This window comes from Patella vulgata, chromosome 4 (assembly GCF_932274485.2).
Source record: "Patella vulgata chromosome 4, xgPatVulg1.2, whole genome shotgun sequence".
Lineage (NCBI taxonomy): Eukaryota > Metazoa > Mollusca > Gastropoda > Patellidae > Patella > Patella vulgata.
In genome coordinates this window covers 69,321,571-69,344,576 of record NC_065882.2, presented here as the reverse complement: position 1 = coordinate 69,344,576, position 23,006 = coordinate 69,321,571, and the positions used below count along the sequence as shown (strand labels likewise).

At 37.4% G+C, this 23,006-nt stretch overlaps 1 protein-coding gene across 4 annotated transcripts; it reads right to left on the bottom strand.

The window, feature by feature from the left end:
- Positions 1-3,923: 3,923 nt before the first annotated feature.
- LOC126818188 (metalloreductase STEAP4) lies at positions 3,924-22,627 on the bottom strand. Of its 4 annotated transcripts, XM_056100165.1 has the most exons (3): positions 22,528-22,627; positions 22,154-22,384; positions 3,924-6,784 (listed from the first exon to the last, which is right to left on the bottom strand). In XM_056100165.1, exon 3 carries the CDS (start codon positions 6,779-6,781, stop codon positions 5,249-5,251), a length of 1,533 nt encoding a protein of 510 aa, XP_055956140.1. In that variant the 5' UTR covers positions 6,782-6,784; positions 22,154-22,384; positions 22,528-22,627; the 3' UTR covers positions 3,924-5,248. The 4 variants fall into 4 exon arrangements, with proteins under 4 accessions (XP_055956140.1, XP_050401407.2, XP_050401406.2 ...); XM_050545450.2 differs by lacking the exon at positions 22,528-22,627 and having other exon boundaries at positions 22,154-22,470; XM_050545449.2 differs by lacking the exons at positions 22,154-22,384; positions 22,528-22,627 and adding an exon at positions 14,060-14,084.
- Positions 22,628-23,006: the final 379 nt, after the last annotated feature.

Genomic DNA, 23,006 nt, shown 5'->3' with positions numbered 1-23,006 from the left:
TGATAATTATTTCCCTTTAACCCCACTTTAAAATTAGCCATAACCACACTATGGTAGTTTCATCTGGGCTAGATCTATTGCTTAAGACCACCTCAATATTTCGCAGAGATGTAAATAAGGTTAGGTTTAAGAATTTGGGGGGGGGGGGAGAGGTTAAGTCACGCACTGTATTATTTTAATGTAATGATTTGAAGGCGATTTTTTAACTTCATAATCTTTAGCGATGTGTAAATATATACTTACATTAACCTATACGTAATGTATTAATGTAGGTGGGGGTTCGCTCCCGGTGTTGGCCGAGAAAGTTTCCCCTTGTCAGTGGTGCAAGACGGTTTTTCGTTCCATCCGAAATACTAGACAGCTTTCCTTGTCAGGCCCACCGTCTTGCACCGGGGGTTGGGTGGCCGAATGGTTAGCACGTGAGCGTTGTGTAATAAGGTCTGTCATTGAGTCAACTGGGTTTTCGATTCCCCGGTTGTACGTGACAAGGAGTAGGGTCGCCTGTACAACCTCGTTGGTTTTCCCAGGGTCCCCGGTTTCCTCCCACTGCTAAAGACCCCTACACGCAAGCGAATTATTGAAATAAAATCGAACCATATGTTAGTCCCGAAATGACCTAGTTTGTGTCGAGTGGACGTTAAACCCCATCTCCCAACAATTCATCAATTTCTCGAAATATATGATGTCGTAACTGCTACGTTTTCTTTGATATTTCTAAAACCTTTGATAGCATATATCACAGAGGCCTGATACATAAATGGTTATCAAACTATATCAGTAACAGAAAACTGGAAACTGGCGTTAACCATCAGAGGTGTTAGATCACACGAAACGACTCTAATGTCAGGAATTCCCCAGGGTTCCGTTTTGGGGCCTTTCCCTTTTCTTAGTCTATATAAATGACATCCAAGTTACACTGACAAACATAGCAGGATTATTTGCTGATGATACATCTTTAGGTTGCAAACGATATAGAATTATCTCTAAACCATGATTTAAATACCCTAAATATTTAGTCGCAAAAATGGTTAATTATTTTTACCCTATTAAGACAACAAGCCTTAAAGGCAGTGGCTATTTGCCACATGTGGTAAGCAAGAATTTCAAAATAGCCTTACGACTACAGACCGCAATTGTTACCCGATTTTAATGAAACTTACAGATTATGATAACATTGATAACATCTTCAGTGGCAAAACTTTCGGCCACTTCCGGTTGGCGGTTTCCGAGATATGGGGGTTACCACACATTTCATGTGGCACGGCTACAGACCGGATATATAAACCGATATCCATGAAACTTACAGAATATGATAACAATAATAATATCTCAGAGTAGCCAAAATTTCGACCACTTCCGGTTAGCAGTTTCGGAGATATCAGGTTACCACACATTTCATGTGGCACGGCTACAGACCGCAATTACAAACCGATTTCAATATAACTTGCAGATTATAATAAATGTCGATTATGTATTTATTGTTTTACTACTTTAACGTTTCTTTTGAAATAACAAAGAAAATCTGAATATTCGGTATGGAACTGACCTCTCCAATCAGTCTGAAACTAGACCATCCATACCTGCAAAACCATCGCGTATTTAAGCCTATTTCTGTATATATCCCTAAGAAACCTGCAAGCAAGAAGTGGTTTATGGAAATGTCATTTATGTTCTTTACTACTTTAGAGTCTATTTGAAATAGGGGATGAAGATAAATTAAGGTTATAGGTATACATTTCGTCAATCCAAATAAATAGTTCTCTCAAACGCCTTGTTGCGGATTGGCTGTGATGCTGAAACATCGCCGCATCGAAGAGTGTCGCCACCAGAACAAGAAAATGGGTAGAAGCTGGGGCCCATGTCCTGGTATAAAAATGGCTAGTAGTGTAAAGGTGTGAGCTTGAACGTATAAGATTCCAATTTCTGGTATCTGGCATGCAGACCTGTTATATAAATAATGTTAATGCATAGAATGACTTGCAGTAGTTTGGTACCATTAATCCTACGTCATTAGACAGGTGTTAAAGGTGTGTTGTAATTTTATATTAAATACGGTGTTTAAACAGAATAACGGTTGTTTGTTTCGATTTTATTTTTGGAGTTTATTATTTAACATGTTATATGTGTCAAGGCGTTAATGATAGAGGGACTATCCCGATTTGAACAGGGTCTCAAAAATAAAAGTTCAACTACGTTTGAAATTTAAGCGCCAAACTATAGAGGAGTGGTGTATTTACCTTGTCTCAAAATTTCAGCTCAAAATATTGAGTCGTTTGGACATGAACGCCAAAACTGCTTATCCGGACACGTAACCCTTTTAAGATTTCCGGTCAGTTGTTTCGCTAGGTGATCTGATAAGTGATTCCCGTTCCTTTTGAGGTCTATACAATGAATGACCCATGTGCTGTACTTGATAACGAAAGGTAAATTTTATCTACACATTAATTTTATAAAATAAAAGTTTTATCCAGACACCGCATAATACAGCTTGGGACATCGGTATTGGCCCTTTAATGATAGAGGTGTTGTAGAAGTTTACCAGAGCAGCTTCTGGTGAACGTGAATGTAACCGTAATAATAAAATGTCTCACAAGTATACGTTCAGATCGAACTACCCAATACATAATCTATCACACTTATTATTCGGAATCCTAACAACGGCGCAATATGTAATACTGCCCACAGCACCCACCTACCCAGAACAGTGCTCAATTTTCGCATCCATTTAATGTGCGTTGAATGGGTACAATGCTGTGTATTGGATGTACTGCAGACTTCCTTATTTTATGAATGCGGTGTTTGTGTGGTTAGGACACGGAATTGCCCCGGAATCCTGTCCAAGAAGAAATTTTGGGATATCTTAAGTCATTTGTAAGAGTATGCATCTGCTCAGTGACCCCCATCGCACAGAACTGCATCCCTGAAACATAATGTATTATTATGTTCAGTGCTGGACTGGTGGGCCGAAGGCCCACCTGTCAGGTCATTGACCAAGGCCCACACAAGTACGCGCCGACGGCGCGTCACGAGCGTGCCGAAGGCGCGCGAACGTCCGAGGGGGGTCTGGGTGGCTTCTTCTCCCAGAAAAATTTGGAAAATTGACAACCGCAAACCCATTTTCCAAGTATTTCAGACCAAAGCAGAAGAAGGCAAATTTTTGATTTCCTGATACAATTAGATAACAGAATGACCTAAGAGCACTACCAACCTCTTTTCTTTTTTCTTTCTCTTTTTTCTTTTTTGTTTATAGGCTTAGGCCCACTTTTTTTAAAGAGCTTAGTGGACAGGTGGCCCCAGTCCGGCACTGATTATGTTACTCCCATTTTCTAGTTCATCGGGATTTTCCGACGTGGATTCCCCGTATCAGTGGTGCAGGATGGAGGACCTGACAAGAACAGCTGTCTAGTCCTTCGGATGTGACGAAAAACCGAAGTCCTGTGTAGACATGGCGTGTACGTAAAAGATCCCTTGACAATTGGAATTCGATATAAGAGTAGGCCGTTGTGTCGCTGTCTGGGCAAAATCTCCCTCATAGAACACTGTTTGGCGTATGCCTCCCTTCATTAGTCAGTTCGGAGCAAATTAGTAGGACGTTAAACCCCATTTCATTTCATTTTCATACTGTATAACGTATGCCCGTTTTCAATAGCCCAGTCGGAGCAGAACTGTAGGACGTTAAAATCACGTTTCGTTTCGTTTCGTTTCATTTATTTAGACTTTGTTTGTATGAAAGAAGTAAAACAGGCTAGACCTTCATAATAAAATAGTACAATAAATGTTCAATATGGTGGTCATTTGGGACACAGATCTATTTTCATTATTGTACGATCAGAGGACAGTGAACGAAGGTTAAAGTTTAAAATTGTAGAAACATAAATGGTGGGCACATTGAAAACAATTCCTTAAAAAAACGAGAAAAAATGTCAAAGTAAAGAAAAGTAATTTATTTATGTTTTTATACATGACAGATTATTATTCCATTATATATTTACATAAAACATAACGATTATATATAACAATAACCACACACCATTATTTTTCTCTATGTTTTTTCGCACGTGGGACATGGATTACATACAGGGATTTTTTTATATTCATCAATTAGAGAATAATTACCATACTACCACAAAACAGACACGTAGACGATACAAACTTTGTATGATTATACAATTTCATTGTATAGGGTCACACTCTATATACAATTAACATATTCCTAAATATATCTACATTTTCACATCCACTAAATCTCTTATACATAATTTACATTAATTCAACATATCGGTAATCAAGGCCGGGTCCAGAGACCATGGATAGTGGGAATGGGCGCACGAGCGGCTGAGAAGCGCACAACGGGGATCCGGGGGTCTTCATCGGAACATTTCGAAAACTAGAAGCCCGGAAATGCCATTTCCAGTGATCTGAGAAACGTATCCGGTTCTAAAGTGCATCCCTGGATCCAGATAGGGGAGGGGGGGGGGGGGACGTACGCCTCCACTAGATCCGTCCTTGGTAATGGTCACAAAATTCATAACTTTCTGTTTTCCTTATTCTGACTTTTTGAATTATATGATTACACGTGAGGGTGATATAATGCGACACATGCGCCGATACTATATGAAATGATGTTCCATACAGAATGTTGATAATATTATTAATAAATAGTGAAGTTTCATTTCTTTGGTATATCTTTCAGTGGTGGAAGCCATCTCCAATGTCAATGATTAAAATGAAGTTGATGAATTGCATTAAATGAAGGGGCTAATTGAATGATTTATATACAAATGATATATTTAGTCGGCTACAATTAATGTGTCTGCCCTTTTAAAATATATTTCATTTCAACCTGAACCAAAAATATTATATTAATATAAATATTAACTGTCGGTGACGTTCTTTTTTCGTCTGTCAAACGATTGTCAGAAAACTAAAGTAGCACGTGCGCTTGACGTACTTACTTGGGCGAAATGCGTAGAAACTTAACTTTAAATCGTTTTAACTGTCAATAATAAGCCATTTTGTTTACTATATCCTTTTTGTTTTTGTAAGTACTGCTGTGTTTGTTATGTAAATGAATGATGCTATTATGCACGCATAATAACGAACCAGGCACCATTCAACGCTCGTATATCAAATTTATTACGACCGTTATTTTATTGTAAAAGAGTATTCAACTACTTCCTGTTAACTATGTTTAGCGTCCCTGTGCTCCTAACAACTGTATTTCATCTAATAATTCTTGAGATTTCCTTCACACAACAGAGCAATCACAATTAGAGATTGGTAATAATGTTTTTGAATCTGGTGAATGGTTTGGAGCACCACAACAATTCGTAACTTGAGAGTTATTACTGCAACCACAACCGGATGTTAGCGCCCTGTATTTCTCATTGCTTAAATCCTTAGAACTTGGGGCAGTCTTCGTCGTATTCCTTTCCCAGCCTCGTCGAATTTTTCGAAGTCTTTTGGAAACACACGGCAGCGTAAGTAAAAGTTTTAAAACTAACACAAGCAGAGGTAATTGTATCGATAAAAATGTAATAGAGCCAAACATTTTCCACGGTCCGGCTTTAATCCACCCTGGTATTCCCATGATCATTGCATGAGCAACGGATAAAATCAACGCTGTGTAGCCTAGTTTAGACTGAACAAATCGCCATTCTCGCCAATTCAAAGATTCTCCTATGCTAGGCAAACTTGTTAAGGCTAGAAAACAGAGGATGAGGAAAGCTATGAACCCCACTAAACACGCTGCTTCTCCTTTCCACATCATCCAAGAAACCATTGGAAGTTTCAGATCTGAAGAAAGATTTGCTGGTATTGTTATCGTGACTGGTTGGAACCATGATCTGTAATATGTTGGACTCAGCAACAGAACGGAGAAAATAACGTGAGAGAAGACAAGTACGAAACTAATGATTCCAAACTGTTTTCTAACTTTAAGCCAGTTGTCTATCCATTTTGGAAAGCGTTTGTGTTTCGTACCGTTGTACAGTTGTATAAAGCCTGCAATGTTTCCAGGTAGAAAAGTAAGTGCTAATATTGTAATGGCGGTCATGCACAGTGGTTTATTCAGAACCTTAACGAATAGTTGATCCCAGCGAAACGCAGTTTTTACCACGAAGTAAATATAAACGATATACAAACACCACAAATTAAAAATACCAAATGTTAGGAAAAGAGGAACTTTCCACCCAGGGAACAAATTCAACACAAAGTTTTCGATTTTTCTCGAAGACGTGAGAACGCCGAGATCTACTGGTACAAACCCCAGATCTCTTGCCAGATTACTTGTTTGTTCTCGTGCTGTCAGGTTATCAGACGCGACAAACACTCGGCGACTCCCACCGGCGATTTCGGTGTCCATAACATAAGCGGAAATGACGTTGAAGCATTTTACAATCTGGGCGTGGGGTAAAATAGTCGACAGGTATTCCGCATTGGATTGTGTTCTTGACGGTACCTCTCTATTAGACACATCAATCACCACCTTTCCAGAAAACATGGACGCGAGCGAGGTCAGTGTATCTTTGTAACTTTCAGCGTGAATTGCTAGAATTATCAGATCGTTTTTCTTTATGCAATCGGCAATTGTCGTCAATTCCACGTCGCACAAACACTCATCAATAGCCGATAATTGTCGTTGACTTGGTCGTCTGCTTCCAATTATAACTGTATAGCCAGAGAGTATACATCGTTTAGCTAGAGCACGAGCAAAGTTTCCCGTGCCAATTATTCCCAGTTGTCTATTTGATATACCACCATCTTCATTAACCAAAGCCATTGTCTGAAATATATAGTAATTGTTAAAGAATTAAAATAAATTACAGCCGTTTACACAAGTGTGTATAAATACTGCAGACCATAATGAAAAACCCAAAGAAATTGGGCCGGCAACCCTACTATTTGTCACGTATACGAACACCAGCTTACGATCGAAACCACGCGACTTGACTCAGTGCCAGACCTTGTGATCTAAAGTGCACGCGTTAGACCACACCTCAAACCCCCTCCAGGTGAGGATTGTCTAAATTATGTACTTTACGGGATAATATATAATAATTGGAAATAAAATGAAATGAAATGAAATGGGGGTTTAACGTCTTACTGTTCTGCGCCGACTTGGCTAATGAAGACGGGCATACGTAATACAGTGTGCTATGAGGGAAATTTTCCTACTCTTATATCGAATTCCAACAGCCATGGTGTCTTTTACGTGCACGCCAATGTGTACTTTTTCGTGCCATCCAAACGACTAGACAGTTGCCCTTGTCGGGTCCCCTATCCTGCACTGACAAGAGGAAACCACACCAGAAAATCCCGATGAACTTTCTCGGCCAACACCGGGAGCGAACCCGCGACCTCGAGGCTAGTGAGCAAGCGTCTTACTCACTTAGCCACCGTGGCAGGTTTTTAACTACACCTAAGCATTGTATATAACCAATAAATAGTGTTGAGAACATACTTAAGCCACTTCTCATTTGACGTTTAACGCGAAAAACGCACATTGTCTTTAACCCGGTCGGAACAAAACTGTAGGACGTTAAACCCCATTTCAATTCTTTGTCTATTTTTTAAATTAAATTCAAGTTCCATTACATATGTCTATAACTAATCAATGCGACATATTTAAACGAAAAGAAAATCAAGATTTGCCCTACTAAGTTGCTCTCATTAAACATGAATGATTTTTTTTATATTTCATGACGTGGTTATAGTTACACCTTGAGGCAACAGGAAGTGAGTGTTAATCCAGGATGTCCCAGAGAAGTAGATGTATGAATATCATTATATGTATTCTGGAACACTTTGAATATAAAGCAATATTATTAGAAGTTGAATCGCGGTGTTTTCCCATCTTCAGCGTTTACGTGTACAAAATAGCTTTTGTCAGTTAGTACTACATGACTAAAATTAAAATAAGGCGCAATCAACCAAAGTCACATAAATGTCACAAAAACAAGAAAAATTAGTCTAAACAACAATTATCAATATGCGCTAAAATGTTTTCAGTGTATGGGGTGTTGACATTCATAAATGTCACAAAAACAAGAAAATTAATCTAAACAACAATTATCAATATGCGCTAAAATGTTTTCAGTGTATGGGGTGTTGACATTCAGAAACACAGTACTAAGTGTACCTACTCTATCATGTTTGGTTATTATAGGCCCATTGAAAAGGTAGTTGCCAAATCCGTTGATTTATATATAGGACATATATATAGGTACATATTAATATTTTGTGTTAAAGGGGCACCCTTGACTTTCGTTACTTTATTAATAATCTTTATAAAAGGGTCACACATACACACTCCCCACCCACTACAAGTTAGAGTGTTTAGTAACTGTTTAGTGCTATAATGAGTTAGGGGTTGGATGACCGAATGGTTAGCGTGTACGCGTTGTAGCATAGGGTCTGTCATTGGGTAATTTGGCGTGATTTCGATTCCCCGGTTATACGTGACAAGAAGTAGGGTCGCATGACAAATAAAATTGAACCATATGTTACTCGCCAGGACGTCAAACCGCATCTCCCTCTCTCTCTCTCCCTCTCTCTAATGAGTGAATGAAATGGGACGTCCTACGTTTCTGCACCAACTGGGCTAATAAAGACAGGCATATTCAGTAAAATGGATTTTACATGTTGTCAGAGGATGTCACTTTAAATCAAAATGCATTTGTCAAACAAAACAATAAACATTATTCGTTCCACAGAACAATTAATCAATAATACCAAACAAATCATATAAGAGATGTCATAACAAAAATACGTCAAATTCAAAACATTACTCACGAGTACATTACTGAACTATGCATTTTTGTTCATTTTTCGAGGGGGTGGGAGAATAAAACAAAGCCTCCAAAAACGGAGACTCCCGTTTTTTAATCAATCAATATCCCATCCGTACACCAAAACATGTTTAGAAAATTTATTTTAAAATTATGACTTGCTAATTAGCAAAGATATGAAGTGTCTTCCTTTTCTACGTCTGCTTGTGATCTTTGACGACACGTAAGGGACACGTAAGGGAATATATCCAGCGTCTTCGTTTTCTATCTCATGTCTGTGTTTGGAAGAAGCCCTGGGTGACTCAGTGAGTAAGACGTTGGCTCACTATCCCTGGGATCCATTGTTCAATCCCGGTGTTGCCGTTGGTTGAGAAAGATCATAGGAATTTTTCGGCGTGCTTCCCCCTTCTTAGTGGTGCAGGACGAATGGTTTGGTAAAGTGGTAAGGGGCAACGTGTAGTCGTTCGGATTGGACAGAAAACAGAGGTCCCTTGTACACGTTAGCGTGCACGTAAACGAACCTTGACAGATCGCAAAACTGTCCTTATAGCACTCTGTATGGCGTATGTCCGTCTTCATTAGCCCAGTGGGTGATATTTTTTTATTTCCGTGTTTGGGATTAACACCAGAGACAAAATACAATAATGTCCATGCCTTATAAAAGTGTTTAATTTGTAATATTCATGTGATATTGTAAGACGAAACTTAAATTTTATAATCTTAAAGGGGGCCTCATTAATGGGTATTCGCTTTCTACATCCTTTGCAAATGTAGAAATCGAAGACCTCCTTAACATCGCTTTGACTATATTTTCGATGAGCTTTATTGAGGTACACAAGAGGCGTTTGTTTCATACACGTCCCACTTTCCATCAACAGACTTCAGAATCGCAATTGTGTCCAAGTTCTATATCTTATGTTGGGCATACCAAAAGCGGCCTTGCCAAAACCGCCAGAAAATGATAATGGGGCACTGTAACAATGAACAGGCTAACTAAAAAATACCTTGGTATGTTTCCCCGTTCAAAATTTCTTCTCCGAGCTTATGTGTGCGCACATTCGTAAAAGGAGGTTCGCATTTCATTGATCCATAGAACAATATAAATGGTTGATTTTACCAAATTGTTGCCGAGTCATATCATGGTCAACTATAATAAGTAAAACTGATAAAACATATGATAATTCTCAACGATTACACTTATATGACCCCAATACCATGTAAAGGTTAAATTTGGTGCTTTTTGACTGACCCATGATCCACTGTTTGGTTAATATTTTAATTCAGGGGACTGTTTCACGAAATTTTAACTAAGATAAAATCCAAATTTTAGTAATGTGATTGGATAATATTAGATTGATTTTAGTGCTTAGCCGAAGTATCTACTAAAATTTGGATTTTATCTTTAGTTAAGATTTCGAGAAACAGGGCCCAGGACACTACGTTTAAAGAAATTTCTATTTCTATTTCTTTTTCTAATTCAAAAATCGAAGTGGATACATAAAACAACAAAACAATAAAATGAATTTGTGAACACTCCTTAGTTTGAACTATATAATAATATGCCCATATGGGGGCACGGTGTGTACGTGTGTATGTTGACCGTTAATTAAATATGTAGGAAATACACTGTCAAAGGACAGACACGGCCACGGACAGACGACACCGACACATACACGCACTCGAACACACTCAATTCAACTGGCCCCTTCTTCAAAGGCAAATAGTTAATAAACGCGTTACATTACATGGTCTGTCATTGAGTGAAGTGATGTGGTATTTGACAAAGAGTAGGGTCGCCCGTTCAACATCGTGGGTTTACTCCGGGTCCTCCGGTTTCCTTCCATTGCTAAACATCTCTACGCGCCAGCGAATTATTAAAATAGAACTGAACCATGTTAGTCCCGAAATCCCCTACTTTGTTAAAGCTCTCTCTCTCTCTCTCTCTCTCTCTCTCTCTCAAGGATTAAAGTAATGATATAATAATAATTGATAGTAAATTTAAATGATAGATATGAAACAGACATTCCGATACAGGGGGTGATATGAACATAGCAAGAACATCTAACTATGGTTACACACTATGGACAGAGCAAGAACGTGTATTTACCGTTACACTTTATAACGCCACGTTATCGTTAGTATAAACTGAAACGGTTAAGAGATTTGAAAAAATTATCAAAAAATCAACCCGGACACTGGTCACATGAATTCTTTTAACCAAAACTGAATAATGATTAAAATATCTACAAAGGTACACTATGACAATCGTTCTTACAGTTATTATCATGGATCAAGTTATCATTGTTAAGCATCGTTATATATTAGCGTTAATCCTGTTGCTGCCCTGACAAACATCTACACGATTCATGACGGCAGTTGACCACAAAGTTAACTTGGTACCGTTTTTCATTTTATTAATACGAAAAGCACACTATGATAAGAAAGATAAAAGAGCATGGCAATACAGAATTAAAATCAGATCATGGTTTATTAATATGTATAATATTACATACCTTTCTGAATGGCGACGTTTGACGCATTTTTAATATACGGCTTGCTGCCGCTAATCCGTTTGAACTGAAGCTTCACAACCGACAATAGTCGTTGTTTACACCGTCTACAGTATATAAGTAGTCTCTGTGTTTATACGCTACATACATATGTATATAAGATAAACAGTCTGTTCTTTCAAGCATAATATCGTCATCACATTTATATTTATTAATAGAACAGTATGACGACACACTCGTAATAGCCAATAGCAATTCTCTAAGTCGCGTGCGGATCTGTAGTTGTTTGAGGAGTTAACCCCCTCTCATAATCCAACACGGATGCTAAGATGCCTGTTGATTGTTTACCTGGTCTAGGTAAAACTTACGGGTGGGGCGGTAGTGGTGGCAATACCCCTCGCCCCAATCTCCTACTTAGGCCCGTAGCCAGCTTGCTGGCTGCTCAGGGGCAGTGCAGTTTTTAGGGTGGCACACCCGACACAGTCTAAAGAAGGTATTTTAGAACTGTGGTCGGCAAATTTTTTTTCGGGGGTGGGGGTGCAAAACATTTTTCATTGCTCCCGCCCCCCCCCCCCACTGGGAAATCTTTGTGTGACAACTGGTAATGCATTTATACAAACACAAAGATATCGCATAGCCGTGAAATAACGAATGCTCGAACAATCCAGTTGGTTTGTTCAATTTGCTATCGATAAATTAAGTTTTAATTGGATATATCTACAGGTGTTGATATTATTGTACCTGCCCGAAGGTGATCGTGTAATGACGTCCAATCAGGATTAGTCAATTTCGTCAGATTAATTAATTTTATGTAACCTCTATTAATTCACGAATATTGAATCCTGGAGTCAGATTTTAACTTACATACTAAATCTATAAGTCTTACTCACTGAGCCACCGTGGATCTCGATAAATCGTAAGGCAATGAAGAGGTGCCAATACAATCTACAGATCTAAACTAAGTAATTATAACATTTTGTTGAGCGACTATATACATGATACATGTGAACATAGTATGCGAAATAGATTAGTTTCTCTTATTGACCATCCCACGCAGTTATGACGATAGTATTTTTTGTTTATCATAGCCGAAATGAAATAATAAAATTCCTAATCCTGACCGATAATATAAAGACACGGTTCAATTGTTTTATATTTACTACATGTACATCAGTTATCGTGACAACTCTAGTTTAAAACATGTAATAACCGTTATTCCTTGATTGAGCAAGTTAAGCTTTATACATTTAATAACTGTTATTCCTTGGTTGATCAAATCTTTATGAGATAACGTTTAATTAAAATCATTGAAGTGAAGGTAACATGGGTAATACCTACAGATTTACATATGGCATATGTATATATATATATATATAAATTGAAATAATTGAAATTAAAGAGGGCAAAATAAAACTACATTTATATGCTAACGTTTTTCACCGCGATAGCGGCTCTTCAGGCATTTATTAAACAACAATGTTTATATAAAGTACAAATACCTCTTTGTTTACGGCTATAGATAAATGCACATGAGAACCTGTACTTTCCGGGAGATGAAAATAACAAACGATATACTGTAGTCTATTGTTAAGTTCTTTACGTGAACACGAATGTGGTGGGTTGGGTGATATTGCGGGGGAAGCGGGGGTAAATATGTTAGTCGAAACGCCGCATCGCTTTTCTAAGAAGATACTTACAAAACCCCAAACATGAATAACGGACACTCAAATTGGTGTCTGTGGTGGACTGATATCCGGCTAGAGTAAAACTATAGTTACACCTGGATCAGGATGACAATAGATGCCAGACAAACCCTACCCTCTATACAACTATATGTTCACTTATATTTGATGTAAATATTGATGTACGCAATTCCGTGTAATATAATCCCTGGGTTAGCTAGTTCCGGGACCATAGCCACTCTCTATACTTTAGCTTTGAAATTAATCTAATTATATGTTATGAAATTTTCCGTGAACTTCTATATTTATACGGAATGTTAGCCATTATTTCATTTATATAATGGGTTCACATTCATTTCACTTACATTTTTTTTAAAAAGTCACGACAACATGCAGCGAACGTGTTTCCACTTTTCAATTTAAATCGCAAGTGTTTGAAGTTTTTATTTTAAAGCAAATTCTGTAGATAGTTTTAACAAATGTGTGAAAATTCACACGCGTGTTTATTTCCTTTCTATGCTTTAAATAACCTCACATGTATTCATTACGAATATATAATCCGTGTAATGTTTTGGTTTGCTTTCTTTCCCATGAAAAGTGCAATTACAAATTGGCCTCAAATGATTTTAACACAACAACTAGAATTATACCACGTTTAAGCGAGAAATAGTTTCTTTATCTTCTATAAATAAACTATAATAGAATCGCGACAGCGATGAGACCGGGTAGTGCATATATTTCTGAAGCAATGTTTTTGATTTTACTATTAGCATTGACCTTATAATACATAAGGTTCATTAACCATTGCTACCATTACTGCGGTAAAGAGGATGCTTCTACTGAGTTATCTTTGGTCCAAGTGTCTAGTAGTGATCTAAACAAGGAAACAGACGTTCCATGTGCAGCAATTGCCACTGTTTGATTCTGTACACTGCATAGATCGATCTGACTATTATCAACCGTTCATATTATCATTTGGAGATTTCCAACTCTTTAATAAAAATAATTACTACATGAATTGTAAGCCAAGATTTCTCACGGACTCTACCCTCACTCTATAAAATTTAAGCATACGTACCATGACTTGTATAGGACTTAAAATAGTGCACAGTAACCCCGTCAATGTTCTGTCGTATATATTCAACAAGTGTCAAGGGCAGGAAGCGAATAATTGAGATAGAGTATAACCATACGTATAGTCAGGAAATTATCTGATTGTGTTAAATGGACGTTATAGACTATTTCCCTCCTACACATCATTCAGTTCCAAAACTGGTTTGAAGCAATCGCTTTATGATTAATATAATAAATTAATTTTCTATAATAAATATTTTATGTATCTACATATATTAAGGATATATAAATGCTATCTCAAAGATAAAAAGATATATTCATTTAAGCCCAAACGCGTTCATTTTGTCATATAGCAGGTGTTTCAAACAAATATCGATTTTCTTTCTTATTAATATTATTCATTATTTATATGTTTATCTCACATGACGTACACTTAAAATAAAATCAAGGAATTTTACAATTATTTCAATTTATTTTCGTCACAAAATACTTAATTCATCGAACATAATTTTATATCAAATAAATATAATAGAACGTTTTTGGTGAAAACATGAATGATTCTCCGACTATGGCGTTATATTCTTTTTTTTTTTTTTATATATGTTATGCTTTGGACAAATAAAATTAAACAGTGAAAACAGGTTTTAGATGTAATGAAATGGGGTTTAACGTCATAGTTGCACCATCCGGGATCATGGAGACGGGCGTACGAAAATCGAATAAATTAAAAACCTAGCATAGAGACTTTTGTCAAGCGTAATTCCTGGTCCGCATCGCGTATCCATACCGATTTTGCGTGTAGCCTCCTCCTTTATGATTCTATGTTTATCCTAGAACACTGTATATTTGATGTGATTTTAACCATGATAAAGACTGGAATTTAATCATTATTTTTGATGAGCTTTTCGCGGAATTTTCATATTTTTTCCTGTCTGGCTGTCTTGTCTGCATGCTGGTTGATCTAGTGCTAAATTATTGGGTGGTGGGACCTTGCAAATCCTTAAAAGGGATATATATATATATATATATATATATATATATATATATATATATAATTTTTTTTAAATTTTAAATAGTTCAGCGACTGTCGAGCGACTTTACAGTACTCCCTCTTGGAATTTGTAGGCTGGGCACTTTACTGGTACTGATGTTGATCTTGAACTGCCAACATGCTGTAATAGAACTAGGCTCAGCTCAGCTACCCATACATGTACGTACGCAGTGCGAAAATCTGCCAATTCAAAACTCTAAGACTACATTGACGCAACGTGTCACGTGACTATAGCGGTACGTGATACGGATGGGAGAAATTCCACTTGCCAAAAGTGTCTAATAGGGACAATCCATCGTTACGTATCGCACGACAGTGTGAACCTAGCATTACTTATGTATGTGGATTGCATATATTGTTTACATAAACATTGCTTGCGGATATATTCAGAAAATACACCGACTTTTAAGAAAGTTGCTTTCACATAAAAACGTTTAGGGTTTTTTTTTTTCTAACAATAGGAAACAGGAACAAATCACAAAAAAATGAAACCGACTTCATCTAAACATTAAATAAAGTTTCAAGATGAATAACCTTTTTCTGCTTTATTTTACTTTTTAACTTGTTATTCAGTACAAAACGTGATTACCTTCACGATCGAATTTATTCTTCCGTAAATTTCAATACAGATAATTACAAACTTTACTTTTATATCCATGCAGGCTCGTATGAACAATTTGAAAGGGTGTGATCCTTATACCACTCTAATAGTACCACTCTCATTCACTAAACTTGGCCCGATTATCTAAAGTCCAGGACGGTAAGAAATGAAATAAAATGAGGTTTAACGTCCTACTTTTCTGCTCCAACCAGGATAATGATGTGATTTTTGCCCGGACTGCTATCAATTCCAATACGAACGACTAGGCAAGGGGAATCCTGGTTAACGAGTCGGTGCCTTACTCGCTGTGCCACCGTGGCTGTCTGGGTGGCAAGGAAAACAATAATGGATAACTGGATCCAACTGATATTTGCCCAACGCATGTCAATTGATTATTTGCTAATGCTTGTCAATTCATTATTTGTCAATAGATCTAAGAGAGAGAGAGAGAGGGAGAGAGAGAAAGCGAGAGAGAGAGAGAGAGAGAGAGAGAGATATTTAACGGCCACTCGACACAAACCAGGTCACCTCGGGACTAACATACTTTTCAAATTCAATATTTGTCAATAGATCTAAGAGAGAGGGAGAGAGAGAGAGAAAGCGAGAGAGAGAGAGAGAGATATTTAACGGCCACTCGACACAAACCAGGTCACCTCGGGACTAACATACTTTTCAGTTTTATTTCAATTATTCGCTTGCGCATAGGCTTAGGGGTCTTTAGCAGTGGAAGGAAACGGGAGGACCCGTTGAAAATCAAAGAGGTTGGACAGGCGACCCTTACTCCTTGTCACGTAAAAGCAGGGAATCGAAACCACACCACTTGACTCAATGACCGACCTTGTGATCCAACGCGCACACTTTAACCATTCGGCCACCCAACCCCGCTTAATAGATCTTAAAAGCGTTGCCATAAAAAACGTTGATTTGTAGAATGTTTCAAAGATGGAACATCATCTTTACTCTCATTTATATAAATAACATTCCGATCGAGATTAATTTGTTGTCAAGACATTTTTTTTCAGACATGTATTCTCGTTTGCAACTAGATGGGGTTGATTTTAGTATCTTTGTTCTATTATAATAAAATGTCGAATGATGAAATACCGAATAGGCAAACGTCATTAAACCAAGTTCGAAATTCTCACAGAAAATGCTGTTAATGACATCGTCTTTCATATTATGCAATCGCTTGCAATTCTTTAAGAATGATATTAACGATTATTTTATTTACGTAAAATTTATATCGGTTTTCTATACAGTCAGGAGAAAACCACGTGTTTCACACAGTCTGTCTTATTTATATATATACACCTTTATATATAAATCATAGGAGTGTTAGTCATTATAAGTATACGTTTGACTTTCATAAGGTCGACCAAACTTAAATATTATACATATAGACACAGTACAAATAATGTTTATGTATTTAACCCATGTATGAATGAATGAAATGGGTTTGAACGTCCTACTTTCTGCACTTACCAGACTAATGAAGATGGAGCTACCCTATAGTTCTATTTTATTGCAGTGTCTCTGGTATTTAATTTTAATCTTACCTTTTTAATTGTTATTAGTAACGTTGGTGTATATTGTTAATTCCTTAGATACTATTTTATTATAAATAACGATTTGTACATTTATATAGCATTCTAGGTTTCATCCCGTGTCCAGGAGAGTTACTCTGCTTGCTGGACGTACTGTTCTCCGTATATGATGCTTAATGTTTTCCAGTAATAAATAGTTTCAAGGATAGTTCCAGTCTTTAGTTATTACCGAAGATTCACATTGCAGTACTTTTGCCCGGACAGTCAACTGTCAACTGACTTCCAACTGTCAATGGTACTGTTACGTGCACACCAACGTGAAAACGCGACCTCGATTTTCCGTCCCATCCGAGCGACTATGTGCTGTTCGTGCCAAGCCCTCCGTCCTGCATCACTGATAAGGGGAGACCACGCCCCAAAATCCCGAGGAACTTTAGCGGCCAATAATGGGATCGAACATAGGACTTCCAGGTGAGCGAGTCAGTGTCTTCCTCACTGAGCCATAAATAAGGACTAGTAAAACAAGAATTATATTTAATAATCGGTTAATTAATGGGAAGCATACGCCTTGATAAATCACCTTCCACTTATCGATATAAATTAATACAGAGTACAATTCAGCCTTGCAAGTATTAGTCTTGCTCTAAGTCTATCCCTACTTTAAACTAATGAACTTTACCAAGGTCACGAGATATACATCTGTGATATATTTTATAATATTTCTTACTAAACATAAGCCCCCTATCATAAATAAATAGAAAACAAAGACAAGTTTATTTTAAAGTAAATATTACACAGATCAAACATTTCTTAATCTCACGTGAGAAAATTCGGTCAATGGGGGGTAATTATCACGCGCTATTTAATTATTAAGTTTAACTCCACCCGACACATGTGGGAGTCACCGATCACGCTATCATTGACTCAAAATCGACCCATTCAAGAAAGATTTTATAAATAAAAGGCTAGACTTTTTTCTTAGATTTTTTAATTTTTACTTTACTCATCAAACACGAAACTAAATCTCTGAACCAAGCAACATGGGGTCTCAGCAAGTACTTCCTAAGCCTGTTATAATCTTACTAAATCTTCGTTTAAGTTCCGGAAAGAAGTCGAGATGAAAAATTGTCTTTTTTAAAATCTATTATTTATGTAGGACATATTAATGGTGGTTACTGGCATTTTCTTTTGTTGAAGATTTTATGATAATACCTGTATTATCTCGGCTTTATGGAGGTTTTATTTGTCAAAAATTTATTTTAAAGACGTTTTTATAAGTCTAAGCATGGTCTAGCTTAGTTTAGCCAGATTACAAACAAGAGTACCCTATTGAAAGATATAATAACCTTGATTTCAAATTATTACGTGATTGTTTAATGTAACTTTGATGAGTCAATGAAATTAACACAAGCGGTTGCCATGCCAGATACGCCCACTTTTGCAATCAATAGATAGGCCAATTCGAAAAAAATCTGTTCAGAACTGTAATCTTTATCACGTTCATAAGGTTTTCGGAAAGAGCGGGGGGGGGGGGAGGGTAGTGACGGGACGAAATTTCACGGATCGTTGAATATCGATAGGGTTAATAATATTATAGCCTTTATCGGGGGGGGGGGGGGGGGTAACTCTGGAACGGGAGGTCTGGTGTACACCAAAAACACCCATCAGAGATTGTTTACTCCTGAACATGTAATTTTCGTTTGGATTAAACAAAAATATTCACCTATAGAGGGTCCACAAACTTTATACATATTTCGCATTTTGCTTCGAAAACGGGGGAAATAACTCTGCGACTAAAGATCCAAAACCCATCTAAGAACTTGTAATCCTTAATATACATTTGAAGCTACATCAAAATCGGACGAAATTGTCGCCTTTTGGGGGTCCACAAGCTTTGTATATATTTCACATTTTGCGCCAAAAGGGAACATAAATCTGACACGGGCTGTATTATGCGCACAAAATTCAAACTCATCCAAGATATTCTGATCCTTGACATGAATTTATTGTTTCATGTAAATAGGACACACACACACACACACAATCTAGAGGGTCCAAACCCCAGGTACACGTATAACATGCTTTTACTCAATTTGCGTAATGGGGGCGGCTATTTCGACGAGAGGTTTCGGTTCGATTGTCACGAAATTCGAACTCAAGCATAGTTATGGTGTAAGTGTAATATATTTGAACGATTTTTTAAAATCAAATAGCAGTTGTCCACAAGCTAAAAAAACGCGATTTTTGTGTACAATCAGGGGAATTACATCATGAAGTTACATCAAAATCATGTAAAAAATGTGACGTCTAGAGTGTTCACAAACGGACGGGCAGGGATGACTGCATAATACGTCAAAAGAGAACAATTTTATGGATTTGTAACTAATAATGTTACTGTGGAACGTTTTGACGAGGATCAAGCAGACGATACAGATGTGTGGATGGTAGAAATACAATAAAAATAACAATGAAATACTAAATAATTTGAAAAGGGGGGCACTTTTGTAGACATAATTAATAATATCATGACCTAAAATAGAATTGATTTTCCGAGATTCTGGATCCGCGACACATATTAACAAACGCCTATAAGACAAACCCGCGGACAAGACACACAATATACACTTACACTGCATGTGATCAACAACAAACGTATCATTATCAAATCAAAAAATAACAATAGCTGTAGCATAGAAATAAAATTAGTAGTTGCGTTTCCATAAAATTGCATCGTGTGTTGGGTGTTAATTGAGGAAATGCTGTCGATCGTCTACCCTGAATGACCAGTTACTATGAGACCAACATTATGCCTATTAACGTACAGTTCATTTCATTTTAGACTGGCATATTTTATAAATAGTAAATGAAATGAAATGGGGTTTACCGTCCTACTGTTCTGTTCCGACCGGGCTAATGAAAACGGGCATATGCCATACAGTGTGCTAGGAGGGAAATTTTACCCGGGCAGCGGCACTATGGCCTACTCTTATATCGAATTCCAACTGCCAAGGGATCTTTTATGTGCAAGCCAAGTAACGACAGCTGTCCAGACTAGCGAGCCAGCGTCTTACCCACTTACCCACCATGGCCCCCTTATAAATAGGATTACGTTTCCATATGTTAGGATTACTTTACAGTGGGAATACTTTTTGTCCAGGGAAACTACAAAATCTGCATGCTACCAATGAATGAGCAGATTGGAAGGTGCACAAGTTATGGTCAATTTCATCTGAATAGTAAATATCATGTAATCAAAAATTATATTTCAGTGATTGTCAAAGTGACAGTTTTATATGTAGGCGTTGTCGGCGCGTCTTAGATCATTACAGCGGATTCCCCAGTTGTACGTGACAAGGAGTAGGGTCGCCTGTCTGGTCCCCCCCCCCACTGCCAAAGACCCCTATTATTAAAGCGTATTATTGAAATAAAATTGAACCATGTGTTCAGAGGCGGATTCAATGGGGGGCGCGAGGCCCCCTACGCCTAATTTTCGACAGTGCCCTTTTTTACTGCTGAATGTGCCTTTTCTCAGACTCAAATATGTCCATTCCCAACCCGTTGTAGGGATCCCAAATGACTCAAACCATCGACTCAAACACACCAGTCTGGGAAATAGCTCTTGGAATGGCTACAGATGCAAGGAAATGACGGATAATTTTCTTGGGACCCCCCCCCCCCCCTCAGCGGCGTGCCCCGTCTCCGCGTTCAATGCCTTCATTTTGCAGCGCCCCCCCCCCCTTTTCAAAATTCCTAGATCCGCCCCTGGTGTTAGTCCCGAAATGACCTAGTTTGTGTCGAGTGGACGTTGAACCACACTTCTCACTCTCATTACAGCGGTGTAATTTAAAATCCTGTTGGTCCAGTAACTACAGCAACAGGAAGCGACCCTAAAAACTTCAGACGATATTTTAATGTTTAAGTAAATAGCAGCTAAACGTTAACAAACTTGTGTTGACTTCTCATCTGTTAAACCCGTTAAAACTAAAAAGAAAATAGCATATTGAGTACAGCACCATTTCTCATAGTATTATGCCTGTATATTATAGCCACAATATAAATGGTTTGCCATAGCAGCGGTTAAACAAACATTCACTTATAGAAAAGACACGAAATGGGAGGTTACAGTCCTTCTTTTCTACACCAAAAGCAGATAGGCATACGTCATGTATGATATGAGGAATAGTCCCACTGTAAAAGTTTTTTTTGCGTGCACGCCGGTAGCCAACGTGTACACGGACCTCGGTTTTTCATATTATTCGAACGACTAGACCCTGTTCTTCGAGTGCCCTCCGTTCTGCACAATGACATGGGCAAACCTCGCTGAAAATGAAAAATCCTCATCAACTTTCTTGGCTAAAACCGGACTCCAACCCGGAACATCCTTGTTAGGACTCCAATTAGGACAATAAATTTTAAGTATAACAATACCAACCGTATTGTACCTTTAATCTCTAGTCCTATGAATAATTCATGTGATCCATCTGATTAACTAGACTACCTTCGGTTTCTCTGTTATAGACAAAACCCCTTCGTGACAAATCGTGACCAGCAATCAATATGTTATAAGCTTTTATTATCGAATGAAACATCTAAATTCCGGTAAATTCCTTGATCGAAAATAAGAGTTAATTATTTTACGACCAATAATTACACTTATTTTATTTATAGACAGATTGCTACGCGTTCTCAAAGAATTAATATGTACAGCATAAAGAAATATTACTTTTATCATGAAATATATATCAGCATGTCTTTATGACCGTTGTGGTAATAAAATGAATATTATGTTCCTAACAGCTGTCTGCAGTATTGTGAAAAATTATATAAAATACGTAATTTAAAAAGCATTAAAGATTTAAAATATTGAAATTATATAATTCAAATATAAAGATATTTACTTACCTCTTCCTAAAAATCGCTATTGATTTTCACTGTCGTCTTTAACTGTGTGGGTTTTTTTTTTGTTTAGTCTATACCGCGTCTGTGTTGACAATTAGTCTGATATTGAGTGCATTCGATGAAAAAATAACAGTTGAATAGAAACGTCTTTCTGGGTATACATCTATTTTAACCAATCAAAGAAGTGCTCGTGACTGCCAGTTGTTCAATCGCCCATTTTAGGATATTTTTAATCTGAACAATTTGTTCACTGTATATATACACATCCATAAAAATATTTTTAGCGTGAACAGTTGAAGAGAGCTAGGGTCAATGTGGACCTATCTTCAATAGGCCTCCCTTAAGCTCGCGTACTATCCTGTATAAGTGTGTCTAACCTGCTTCTCGTCGAATTTGCTATACCCTTTACATCATGTAAAATTCCTTTGACGTAAACTATCTTCTATAATTTGTGCTTGGTCAACGAGTCAGTCTCATGACTCGTATGGCTCGCGGTGCAGACCATCTTCGCCCAAAGACTTGGAATTCCACTGTAGTTGACTAAATATGTACAGAAATACAACTGTTTGCACAGTGATTTAAAAATAGAGGCAAATAAAACATAAACTTTGGTTTATGTAACAAATAAGAACTTTTAAATATGACAAAATAAATAAAACAGGGACACACCAAGTGCAACCTTTATGCTCAGCGACATGAAAATATGAGGCGATTTTATTTTGGCTCAACAAAGTTTAAAAGCACGAGCTTCTTTAGTTATATAACAAAAATGTGTAAACAGTCATTGATATACAACTCGCAGTGTTTCGTTTGATTAGAGCTAATCCCACTAAACACTGTTTTAATGGAAGCAAAT

Excerpts from the sequence above, each read along its gene's own strand:
- LOC126818188 (XM_050545448.2), bottom strand. The coding sequence starts at position 11,329 with ATGCGTCAAACGTCGCCATTCAGAAAG. Across the intron at positions 6,785-11,302 it reads AAACGTCGCCATTCAGAAAG|ACAATGGCTTTGGTTAATGA; the intron begins GTATGTAATATT and ends TATATATTTCAG.